General features: G+C 38.3%; 1 protein-coding gene across 6 annotated transcripts in view; it reads right to left on the reverse strand.

The window, feature by feature from the left end:
* The window catches only part of LOC130707487 (cyclin-Y-like protein 1), a 184,873-nt gene that overhangs the window by 7,704 nt on the left and 163,607 nt on the right, over positions 1-13,562 (reverse strand). For 2 of the 6 annotated variants that reach the window (XM_057542113.1, XM_057542117.1), the window contains 4 exons: positions 9,169-9,269; positions 5,220-5,255; positions 2,967-3,018; positions 1,875-1,994 (listed from right to left, as the gene is read on the reverse strand). In XM_057542113.1, coding sequence (XP_057398096.1) covers positions 1,875-1,994; positions 2,967-3,018; positions 5,220-5,255; positions 9,169-9,269 — 309 coding nt within the window. Of the gene's footprint in view, positions 1-1,874; positions 1,995-2,966; positions 3,019-5,219; positions 5,256-9,168; positions 9,270-9,304; positions 13,367-13,562 lie in introns of those variants that run through there. The other 4 variants (XM_057542126.1, XM_057542102.1, XM_057542106.1 and 1 more) reach the window with 3 other exon arrangements.

Here is a 13,562-nt window from a genome sequence, read left to right on the forward strand (position 1 = left end):
CTGCAAGTTACGAGGCCCTGTGCGGTACGGCCTTGTCCTTCCGTGACCTCATCACCTATGCTCTTTCCCTCATTCCCCGCTCGGATCACAATGGCCACCTTGCTTTTCCTTGAACACACAGAACAAGTTCCTGTCTCAGAGCCTTGCACTTGTCCCCTCTGCCCGTAATGCCAGCGTACCTGATCTTCCTCAGTTCAGCCACGTCCTGGGTTCAAACATTACCTCTTTAAAGAGGCTCTTCCTGAGCTTTCTAGTAAGCCCCTCTAATCACTTTATCCCTTTACCTTGCTTTCTCTTCATGGTTTTTACCACTACTTGAAATAGTCATCTTTTAAAAAACACTCATTAAAAAAAAAACACTTATACTTTGCTATACACCTGAAACTAGCACAACACTGTAAATCAACTGTACTCCGATTAAAAAAAAAAAAAAAAAAAAAAAAATTTACGTCTTCCACACTTGCTCCATAAAGGCAAGAACTTTATTTATCCAACTTGTTCTCTCCTCCACCCCCCACATGTAGAAAAGTGACACAGAGTAGGTATTCAGTGACATGGTATTTATGACATGAGCAACTTCTTGGTAGCATTTAGCGTTTGGACCATACTCTCCTTCTTGAACCTCTCCTGGTGTCTCTTAGGGTTCTCTGCTGGGTTTCCTACCACTGTAGCCACTCCTCTGGGGATCTGTCCCTTAAGTGCTGACAGTCCCTACAGATCTATCTTCTACCCACTTTTTATTTTACATACTTTCTCTGCATTTGAACAGCTACACTTAATTCCCTCCCTCTAGCTCAGATTCATGCTCCAATCCCATATATTCAAATGATTACTAGACACTGCCATTCTGCTGTCTCGCAGGTACATCAAGCTTAACTTGTCTACAAAGAAATGCCCCTCTTCCAACCCAAACACTCTCCTTCCTGCATTTCCTAGCTCTCCATATGCAAGCACCATTCCTGCCTCTCTCAAGCATGTGCTAAGCACTCCAAGTGGCCTGTAGCTCCAAGAAAAGGCCTGTGTCTGATCCAGTACCCACTGAGGGGTCTCTTTTCAAAAGGACAAGCCTCCTGTCCTAAATTCTGCCTTGATAGGAGCAGGCAGTGAGTGGCCTAAGTATTCCTTCCCTGCAGACCACGCAGCTGACTTTCCCCCCTACAGGTTTGCTATAGGGAGGAGTAAAACAATCCCAACTACCTCTCACTTGAATATGATTTATTATTCAAATGATAAAATCTTACCACAGGAATTAGGAATGGATGACAAAAAGGTCCTTACACAGCTGTAGCTTAGCAGGCTAACTAGAGTAAAGCCTTCTGAAGTCCTACTGGCACCCTAGTCCTGGGCAACTTCACATGCAGGCAATAAGAGGACAGCAGGGGTGGTTAACACCATTATCCATTATCCAAGGAACAGAGAACTGAGGGCAGTAGTTCTCAATCAGGACACACATCAGAACTGCCTAGGCAGTACAGTCTGGGACTCAGCTTCAAACTACCCGGAACCTATTTCTGCCTGTGGACCAGAGCGTTCAGTTATTGCCCCGCCCTACCACCACAACATGCGTCGTCTGTGTGTGCGTGTGTGCACTGTGCGTGCATGTGTCCCCTCAGGTGTGGAAGGAGAAACCAGAAATCTCTCCTGCTGCCTTTAATAGCAATTGTTTTGTGATGAGAAAAGCAATGGCAACATTTTAAATCATAATGATTATTGAAGCTCAAATGTGTATACTTTACTTTCTTTTGATAGGTTTCTCTTAATAAAGTTCTAATGATCATTTCAGGAACCTACTTTCATTTGGGAAAAACAGGACCATACCATGTGTACAAGACAGAAATTTCTACAGATGCTTTACGAAAGAAAAAATATCTTACCAAAGTTATTACTGCACTTTCAGCAGTTAGCTGTGTGGCACTACAAAGAGCATGAACAAATCTGTAAATGAATTTGTGTTCAGGATCATGCTCGAAGTATTTCTCTGGAACCTTTTCTCGCTGAAAGGAGAAAAAATGCAATTTATGTATCCATGGAAGAAAAATACTTAAAAGTACCCTTAAGATAGCAGTCTTCACACTTGGGCCCACGTGCCCCTTAAAATAATTTTGGTTGGGTGACATGTCTTGTAGTCTTTTAAATATAAACAATGGGATCCTAAAATACCACAGTGATCCAGTACTCACCACCATTCATTAAAGAAAAATACAGGCACAACCGCAGAAAATTTATGTATTTCCACGTTCCTCCCCACAGAATTCGAACCAAATGTAAACTATTGGGTTGGCCAAAAAGTTCATTTGGTTTTAAGTAAAAATAAAAGACACAGTTTTCATTTTCACCAAGCATTTTATTGAACAATATATTCACTAACCAAACAAACTTTTTGGCCAACCCAATATTTTTAGGCTCAAAAGTCTTGCTGATCACCATATGTCATACTTTTCTGTAATCAACTTTGAAAACACATTTCCAGTGTCCTGTAACCATAAGGCTCGAAGAATGTGCTGTCCTGTACAGCAGTCGCCAGCCACGTGTGGCTACAGAGCACCCGAAGAAGTGAATTTTAAAACTTTGTCATTTTAATTCGTTTAAAATTTAAACAGTTTTCTAATTTTCTTCTTAGAGGCCTTATCATATTAGGTTTATTTACAAATATTTATATTGTTTGATGCTATGGAAAATCATCCTTTAAAAAGATACATTTTCTGTTACTTGGGTATGTTTACTTACCTGCTCACTATTCATACAAAGTGCAACTCGGTTCATATCCATCAACCCCTTATACAACACGCCTTCGGGAAAATGACTAGACACAACATGGCGTGGGGAAGAAGACTTAAAGGAAGATGAATTTGACTTCGAGCTGGAGGAAGTAATTTTCTTCTAGTACTTAATTTCAAAGCAAATCAGCATGAAATAAACACAACTGTATAAGAGAAAAATACCACTTCAATAAAACTGACACTTACTGTGAGTGGATGTAATCTCTCATCAAAAATATCCAAGGATCTATCTGCATCTCTATAAAATAAGAATGTGCATTTAAAAAATTAATTCAGGAGTTACTATCTTAGTAAAATATCTGCTAGGAGTAGAGAGAGGGGTAGAGGAAGCTTAACCTTCAACAAAGCAAACAGTTTTATAAATTCTTCTCCTGGATTCCACCCTTAGAAAGGTTTCCTGACCTATTTTTACTCAGCACATCAAGTTCCGTGAAATCTTTTCTACAACAACCAGCCAGAGTTGCCTCTATAAGCACTGACCCTCCCTAACAGGCAATGCTAGTAAACCAATATATTTTCACTCCTCTAACCTCACACTGGAATATGCAAGAACATTTTATAAAGCAGTGGTGGTGGGCAATAAATTCTTCTAACTTCAATCAATGTGAATATGAGATTCATGGTTTTTTCCCGTTTTTTTCTCTTTAGTTCTTTATATTCTTATTGCGTATTTCTTCTTGTCTCTTTTAAATAGTTTGAGTTAAAAATGTAATTGTCTTTTTATTTTAAAAGAAACCAGGCTTTTTAATTTAAATTTTCACCACACTAATACACTGCGCTCATTTGAACAGCGGTTCTCTAAATGTGGTCTGCAGGCCTCTGGGATTCTCCCCTATCCCCTCCTTCAGGAGGCCCAAGAGGTCAAAACTGCTTTTATAAGAATACTAAGACACTACCTGCCCTTCACATTGTGTGACATTTGCTATGGATGTATAAAAGCAAAAGTGGGTAAAACTGCTGGTTTCTGAGCATGAATCAAGGCAGTGGTACCAAACTGAATTAGAAGTCATTCAATTATTCACTGCCACTTGCAGTTAAAAATCTGCTTTAAGAACATCCTTGATAAAAGAGTAAAAATTAATAGTGTTCTTAAACCTTGGTCCTTCTTTTTAATATTCTGAATAAGTGGAAAGTATGCATTAAGCACTTTTACATACTGAAATATGGCTGTGTTAAGGAAAAGCACTTGTGACTTGGCGATAAGTCATTTTTTTCATAGAACACCATCTTTATTTGAAACACTTTTTTCATCGAACACCATCGTTATTTGAATGTACAACTGACACAGTCATTCTTTCAAAAATGAACAAAGTGAGCCTGTCACTTCAAGGAAAATCACTCTAAAGTTATTTGTTGCCAATGATAAAATTCAAGCCATCAAGCTAAAAATATCAGGATTTTTGGAAAACTTCTACCTTCTATTGTGAACTTGACAACTTCTCAACACTTAAAAGACTTTTCTGGTAAGACTGGTGGTGATACTAACAAAAGTGAGTTTTTGACACTGTCTAAAGAAATGTGAACCAATACTTTCCAAATGACCAATGTATAATATTATAAAGTCAGGTACAGGTAAAAAGATCTACTCAGTATGCATGACAGATCAATGGGTATTAATTTAACATAGTATTTATTACAAGTTCATTGATATGATTTAGAATTCCATTTTAACTAATTTAAGAAACTAGCACATGCAGACTTTTGGTACAGTATCAAAGAATATACCAAAGTATCTGAAGGCTGTAAAAATACATCTTTTTCCAACTATATATCTGCAAGCGGCTGGATCTTCTTCATATTGTTTCTTCAAAACAAATGACTGAAGACAGAATAGATATGAGAATCAGCTGTCTTCTATTAAGGAGATACTTTTCTCTCAATATTTTTTGTTGTGGAAAATAGTTATTTTTCATTAAAAAAAAAAGACTTATGTTAAACACTGGGGTTCCCAATCAGGGGTGATTTCGTCCCCCAGGGGACTTCTGGCCATGGCTGGAGACAGTTTTGGTTGTCGTAATGTGGAGGGAAGAAGGTGCTACTGGCATCTAGTGAGTAGAGGCCAAGGGTGCTGCTATATATCCTACAACACACAGGACGACACCCCACAACAAAGCATTATCTAGCTCAAAATTTCAATAGTGCTAAGGCAAACCCTGTTTTAACATACAATGGATTTAATTTTTTAAATTCTCAATTTCAATGTCTAATACAGTAAATTATCAATATAACCCATATAAACAAATACTCTTTGGGATGCTCAGTAACCTAAGAATTAAGGGTCCTAAGATAAAAATAAATGATTCACTTCTATACTGTAATAAAAGCACTCGAATAATAAAAGCTTATGCCAGTAACATCTATAGTTATTACCTAACACTAAACTTGATACCTTGTAAATTAATTAGCTGGAATAACAAGATAGGTTTTAAAAGAGCTCACCTGTTCTTTATGTGGTAATATATTGCTAAGGTCAAACTGTGGAGGAAAAAAAATACATTGTAATAACTGATTTTTATCATATCAGGCCTGAAGACATTTTTAAAAAGGGGTTAGCAAGGAGGGAAGACCTTCCAGAGGCCCAGTGGCCCCGAAATCCTCGAATTCAGAACAGTACCACATGGGTGCTTTCCCCCTTGTTTTAGGTTCTTCAGCTTTTAGCAAAATTAGGAGACCCAAAATGCTAGATATGCTGTTAGAAGGCATGTTTTGGTTGATTATTATAATATATAAATTATTACATATTTCCCCTGTCATTTGTCCTTCTACCCACAAAACCTTCTGTCCTGTACAAGTTATATCTATCTATACACATGCTTAAATTTAAGCCATATAGTAGTTTGTGTGTGGGTGTGTGTGTGTGTGTGTGGTTTTTTTGTTAGCCCCTGCATTTCAGTTGATTTAGTTCGCTATCCACCTACCCATCCGTTTTCCATTATTTCCCTAAAAGTAAATAATAAAAGTGCTCTATACCAAAATGATTTAAAATCACTTTTACATAATTATTAGAAAATTTAATAGCAAAATTTTATAGCCACAAAACTGATGATAGGTCTAGCTATCCTGAAATAAGCAGTGCTAATAATACAGCATAATACTACACAGTGGGCTTCCCTGGTGGCGCAGTGGTTGAGAATCTGCCTGCTAATGCAGGGGACACGGGTTCGAGCCCTGGTCTGGGAAGATCCCACATGCCGCGGAGCAGCTGGGCCCGTGAGCCACAGCTGCTGAGCCTGCGCGTCTGGAGCCTGTGCCCCGCAACGGGAGGGGCCGCGATAGTGAAAGGCCCGCGCACCGCGATGAAGAGCGGTCCCCGCACCGCAATGAAGAGTGGCCCCCGCTTGCCGCAACTGGAGAAAGCCCTCGCACGAACCGAAGACCCAACACAGCCAAAATAAATAAATAAATAAATAAATAAAGTAGGGGGAAAAAAAAAATTTAAAAAAAAAATACTACACAGTATACCATTAATGACAGGTATTTCCAAATTATTTTAAATAAAGTATTAACGAACAGATAGATACAAGTCCTTAGGTAGTCTTTTTTAAGTTACTATAGTCCTAAGTTATTCACAGCTGTTGTATATTAGGCAACAAAGGGGTTCTCTGGTTAAGTTATATGCTCCCCTTTGTTCTCAGTGTCTAAAATGAAACTCAAAATAATTGAGGGAAGGCAAATCTGAATTTTATAATAGGTCTATAGAATCTTAGCACTTGTATAAAGGCCTGTAACACCGTTAGCATCAAAGATGGATACTTCTATAGTGCTTCAAAGTTTCATCTTCAAATTGATTTTAAAATCACAGCATTAGAAGTTTTATGATGGAAAGGACCACTGAACCGTAGATGACATTTAATTAAACAACCCATTTTACAGATAAGGGAACCAAGGTTTAAAACTGACTTACCTAAGGTCCCACTAATTATCAGAAGCAGTTCTCTTTCTCCTGCCCTCTAACCAAATAGTGGCTCCCAAGCTCAGCTGCACACTGGGATCATCTGAGAAGCTTTAAAAACTGCCTGGCTTCTGCTTCAAGATGTTCTGATTTAACCGGCACTGGGTATGACTTGGGCATCAGGACTGTTTTTAAAGATCCCCAGATGACTGCAGCGTGCAGCAAAGTTTAGGGATGAATGAGTTAGGGTTAAGATCGGAGAATCACTCGGGATGCTTTTGTCCATATAATCATGCTTCACATCATTCCCCATCTTGTCAAAAGGTGTGTGTGCGTGGGTGAGAGAGAGACAGACAGACAGACAGACAGACACACAGACACTGTGTCTTGGAGGCGGGGGCAGGCGGGTGGACTTTGTGCATCCAGAAACATATATCTTGAAAAGTTGCATAAGTGATTCTAATAAGGCTCACCTACCCCACTGAGAACAACTACCCCACTGAAAACTAACCCCATGATAAACATTTTCAAAATCATTCCTAAAAGCCAATTGGCCCTATTAATTTTCTCAGTAAACCTTTATTTCACCAATAATGAATGTGATGAATGATCATTTTTAAAACTTCATGAGAGCAAATTAAAATTTACTGTACTTCCAAAAATTAGACTAGGTCGGGAAAAAAAAGGATGAAACCTACTTGTCTGAGCAAGGTTAATCTTTTTTTTTTTTTCTTTAATTTTATTTAATTTTACTTATTTTTGGCTGCATGGGGTCTTTGTTACTGCGCGCGGGCTTTCTCTAGTTGCCAAGAGCGGGGGCTGCTCTTTGTCGTGGTGCGCGGCCTTCTCACTGTGGTGGCTTCTCTTGTTGCACAGCACGGGCTCTAGGTGCGTGGGCTTCAGTAGTTGTGGCACACGGGCTCAGCAGCTGTGGCTCGCGGGCTCTACGGCACAGGCTCAGTAGTTGTGGCGCACGGGTTTAATTGCTCTGCGGCATGTGGGATCTTCCCAGACCAGGGCTCGAACCTGTGTCCCCTGCGTTGGCAGGCAGATTCTTAACCACTACACCACCAGGGAAGTCCCTGAGCAAGGTTAACCTTCAAAGTACTTTTGAATTATATACTGGACATCAGACTCTTTTGAATTCAAAAGAAGCTGCGACTCTAGCCAAAGTAGAGTGGTTTTTGTACCCACAGATTCAGTGTCTTGGCTGAATAAAAACATTCAGTGATGATGTGATAAGTGCCCAAACTCAGGACTTTAGAGATGGGGCTCAGTTTTTGCTGAAACATGATTTGACTGCAACTATTATTGTAAGCAAGAGAGGAAAGTTACATTATTATGACTGTGAACTTGCTGTCTTTAATTAAAGTAGAAGTTACTGATAATTTAAATAGCTAAAAAAAAAGCTGGCACATTAAAAACCAATTAAAAATATAATTAGCTTATAAAATTAAGACAACAAATAAAATTAAGGATAAGGACATTAATATTTTCAAATAGCATTTCCCAAACTGTGTTCTGGAAAATCAACATTCATATCCTAAGGAGATGTTAATGTTTCGTGGACAACCGCGAGGGAGGAGGCAAGAAGCTCTGCATCCCGTTTGGTTTTTTTCTCTTAAATAAGCTTGAAAGGTTCATCATTAGGGTGTTTTGAAAGTGCATCTCCAATTGTGGACTATGAGGTGCTCCCAGAAATTAAAGAATAGTTTCCATCATCATGACACTGTTCGTGTCTCCTTAAGTATAAGCCTGACCACAGCCATGTTTCCGAAACCTCACCTCTTTTATTGTTCTCTGCTGTGATTGATACAGTGTGTTGGAGATATATTTATATATATAAACAAAAATTAAATGTGTCTATTAAGTTAAAACCTCAGTTGAACAAATTTCATCTACAAAGAAATTAAGCTTGAGTGTGTATTTCTTAAGACTGGTTTGATATATTCTCCCCCTCTTTGGGGGACAGCAAGGAGAAGTAAAATTTCATACAGAAATAGTGCAGGGAAAAAAAAAATGCACAGTGGGATAAATCTGACAAAATCAATTAAATTTAAATGCAGAGTCGCTTTGGTGCCAGTAGGGGACAAGCTGTTCCTTCTTCTAAGAGTAGCTTCCAAAGTAGTATACATTGTTTGAGGACTACAACTCATAAAGAAATAATTTTTTCTAGAAATAGCCAATAAAAAGTACCTCTCTTTCTCATTATGTTCAACAATGGCTTAACAATAGAAATGCGTCAAATAAAGATTTATACTTTTTCTGGGATTTCTTATTTGCTAACTGGCTTTCCCTTCTATCATGCGCTCTAAGATTAAAATGGAAACTGAAAATTCATATTTAGGTCCTTGAAATCAATCTATAGTTGACACCAGTTTTTTAACCTGATCACTGAAAAGGACAATTCAAATGAATGAAATTATGTATGGCTAGGATGCTTTTAGCGATTAAGGGGGTCTGTCACTCAGCCCTTGGCAACCTACTTGTACTCACCATTTTACTGTGGTTCTAAGATTAGGCTGGCTGACTGTGCTGTCATCTAGAAATATTGTTGAGCATGAGCTATACTTTTTAGTAAGCTGCCCTGGAGATACCTGAAGGGGAAGGGAAATAGAAGAAAATGTCACAGTAAGTTAAACCTATAAAGTGTGTTTTTTTCCTTGGTTAAAATGTCAAACAATAAAACATTAAGATTTTTCTTACACTCCATGAACTGCCTGAGTGTGATATCATGTGCAGCTCTATGGGAAACCTCTATACTCTGACTTCCACAGACGAGCTTTGAGAAATGGGTTATAAAATGCTGCCTTGATATAGTACCTATAATCAAACCTGGCAAGCGCCTATTATAAATTACCTTTATAATAATGTAAAAAGTTTAGAATAAGATTTCAGGGTTTTTTCCTTAAGCAATGAAATGCAGCTGAGATTTCCTATTTCTATTCATTTACTACAATAAAACGTAATGCTTTATGTAATACCGATGTAGGAGCATTTCACTGCAGTAAACGAACACCAATAATAAATGTATTAGTTCAGGAGACAGTGTGACGAAACAAACGTTTTCGAATCAGAGGCTGGGCATGCCAGGGCTGCTCTATCACTAAAAAGCTGGGGGCCATAAGTCTCTCTGGGCCTCAACTTCCTTATCTGGAGGACAAAAAGGTACTGCTTAAAGATTCTCTCGCATCCAAAAAAAAACGGATAAAACAACTCTGAGAATTTAACTTCTCACTTCATGTTTAAGTAAGACTGCCATGACATTACTCAAGTGAGAACCTCAGAGAATACTTGCCATTCATTTCAAAATTGTACTAATTCTGTTCTACGTGTTATTTGACACTCCTGCCTCACCCATGCTGCTCTCTGCCTGCAGTGCCTTTTTCTTCCTCCTGTCCCAGCAAGCTTGACCCCATCTTCCTCTAGGATCCCTCTGCCAGCAGGCACACCACAAAACTTCTCGCTTTCTGCACACTCACACATCTAATTTACCAACTGTTCCATGGTCTCAGCTGCTTGCATAGTACCACCCTCTTAAGTAAACAAGCTTCTCCAGGTTAGGAAGATTCTTCTCCTACCTCCAGCTACTGAGCACAGAATCTGGGACAAATTAGGATTCAACAAGTGTTTGAGAAATTATTTAAGATCAGTTACAACTGGAGGTAAATCTTACTAAAGATACAAATTCGTGAGAATTTATCTACAGTGGTGTTGGATAGGTGACAAAGAACTTTTTGAGACCCTCTAGAGAATGAACTATCTTTAAAACACTTTAGAAGTATCCATTTATTTGTGAAGAGCCCATGAACACGGCAATAGTCAAATACTAAAATGGCCTAAACTATGTTAGGACAACTCTCTTCCTTAAAGTAAGGCCAATAACCAAATCCCAATCACTGAAAGCCACTGGAAGGAAGAGTAGCATTCTTTAATACCACAGAATACAAACAATTTTAAAGCTGGGTTTTGTTTTTGGTTTTTGTTTGTTTACTAATTCAGATGAGCCTTCCTTCCTCCTATTAATATAAAACAGTTTTCACCATGCTGTCACACTCTCCCATCAATGTCCTCCACAAATACATGAAAGGTGAGGCAGGGAGAAAATCTAGTTGATGCTTTTTAAAATACAGAGCATTTAAGTAAAAATTGCCAGTATCCAATAATCAGAAATATCCAAATGGCATATATAAAACACCATTTTGCTTGTTTCAGATGCTTTATGCAAAGCCACTTATTCCTTATTAACAAAAAGTTCTAGATGTAACATATTTGAAAAGTATCACTATTTGGAAGACTAATTTCTCCTTCAAGCTAGAAATGTTTTAAACTAAAACTCTGATATGGTCCTTAAGCTATTTGGTTAATGTGTAATTTTAGAATCTCAAAAAACAGATACAGCATGAAAAATGAAAATTCACTCATTCAAATACTTTGATTCTAAACGAAGCAGGTTATCTTTTAAGGTCACTACTATTAGGGTATAATATGACATACACTACACGTAATAAAAGTCAATTCTGACCAAAAATCTATATATATGAGGGGAATAAAAATAGTAAGGAAATGTACCAAAATATAGACTAGTTGGTAGAGCTTTGGGTGCTATTTATCCTGTTTTCCTCTATTAAAAACTTTTTTTTCTATTATGAATGTATATTGATTTGTCTTTGGAAATAGTACTGCTAAAACATTTAAAATTTTTAATTAGATGTGGTCTATAGTCCTATGGGGGCTCATTTAATGTATCAGCAACTTACAGTCTACTGGCTCGATCCTACAAAAGAAACACTTCCACAGGCCTACTCCTGAAACTATTCAAACTTTCCAGCATCTAGTGTTCACTAAAGGATGGCAGAATTGAAGCCTCTGAGCAAAGCCTAGATATGTTAGCTGCCAGCAGATTACTTTCCTCTCATCTTGCTTGAAAATTTAAGATAACTGTCCTTTATGATTAAAGCCTTACCATTGCTGGCTCACAACCTCAATAAACTGCACTGACACACATAAGGGTATAAAATGCAAATACAAAAAAAAAAAAACAAGTAGCAAAAAACACTACTGACAGTTTAATGTTCATAGGTATTATTTCAATTGGTCACTGAAGAAGAGTATTTATCTTCATTCAGCACTAAGGACAAAATACATGGACTTTTACAATCTTTATAAGGGGAAAGGTTGCTTAGTAGACTTCAGGTTTAATGGTGAAGACTAGAAAATAATCATACCTAGGAGGTTAGTAAGTAACAACCCTCAAAGCTTATCATTAAAGGTCAAGTACCTGTTGAAATCCTGCCCCCACCCAATGACTCTTCCCACTGTGCCCACTGCCTCTGATTTTAACCCATTAAAAGAATAAAGCTGGAGAGAGCGAGAGTACGAAGTGCGGCAACCCGAGTCATGGCAGGACAGGCATTTAGAAAGTTTCTTCCCCTCTTTGACCGAGTATTAGTTGAAAGAAGTGCACCCGAAGTTGTACCCAAAGGAGGCATTATGCTTCCAGAAAAATCGCAAGGAAAAGTATTGCAAGCAATGGTAGTAGCTGTTGGATCAGGCTCTAAAGGAAAGGGTGGAGAGATTCAACCAGTTAGTGTGAAAGTTGGAGATAAAGTTCTTCTCCCAGAATATGGAGGCACCAAAGTAGTTCTAGATGACAAGGATTCTTTCTTATTTAGAGATGGTGACATTCTTGGAAAATATGTCGACGAAAATAAGTCACTATTGAAATGGCATCACGTGAAGCTGCCCGTTCCCCCAATGGCATCACGTGAAGCTGCCACTGAAGTTCTGAAATCTTTCATCCTGTAAATAATTTCCGTGTTTCTTTTATAAGAAAGTAATGATATCCAAACTAATGATATTCAGTGTCTCTGAAATTTAGTTTTCTCTGTATTGATTTAAACATTCCCAAATAAAAGTATATAAATGAAAAAAAAAAAAAAAGAGAATAAAGCTGAAGTTCACTTTTTTCTTCCCCCTTTTCACAAGTTTTGGATACGTTTATTAAGAATCAATGACTTTAACTGAAAAGTCTGTAATACTCCATCTATGTTGCACATTAATGGACAATATGGTAGGGTGAGTGGTTTGAATAGAATTCATACTCCAGGCCTTAGTAGAAAAGTATAATATTCTAATTATAGGTATAATCCAAAATATTGTCTGAATTAATATCGTTAATTATATTGAATTAAACTTCAAACTCAGAACCTATATTCAAAGAATAAATCTAAGTTTGAGTAGACTGACCACAAATCTATTTCCTCTCCCCCTTCTTTCAGATATCATCTCAGTAGAATTAAAGGCATTTTTTAAAAAAGCTATACATAAGACAGGATAAACAGCAGATGATTTTTAATGTTTGAAAGGTGAAAAGACTAGATAAAGGAGTGGTAACTGACATGGCAGAACAGAGGAAGCACAACCTTGGTACCTACAGAGAGTGACTAGGACAGGAACAAGAAAACCAGTTTGTCTTACGGAACCCAAGGCAGGCTCAGAGTTCAGAGGCGTGGTCCCCAAATCCTTGCAGTGAGGCCCATCAGTTAACGAGTTGTCCAAGTGATGCTTCCAATTAGATCTTAACAGACAGCCAAGGACCATCACTCGTTTGAGGGAAGCCCCCAACAAGTAAGAGATCAAAACAGGAAGAAGGAATGGGACTTCCCTGGTGGCGCAGTGGTTAAGAATCCGCCTGCCAATGCAGGGGACACGGGTTCGAGCCCTGGCCCAGAAAGATCCCACATACCACAGAGCAACTGAGCCCATGCGCCACAACTACTGAGCCTGCGCTCTAGAGCCCATGAGCCACAACTACTGAAGCCCACACGCCCTAGAGCCTGTGCTCCGCACCAAGAGAAGCCACTGCAATGAGAAGCCCACGCACCCAA

The sequence above is a fragment of the Balaenoptera acutorostrata genome, chromosome 1 (assembly GCF_949987535.1).
Source record: "Balaenoptera acutorostrata chromosome 1, mBalAcu1.1, whole genome shotgun sequence".
NCBI classification, from domain to species: Eukaryota; Metazoa; Chordata; class Mammalia; order Artiodactyla; family Balaenopteridae; genus Balaenoptera; species Balaenoptera acutorostrata.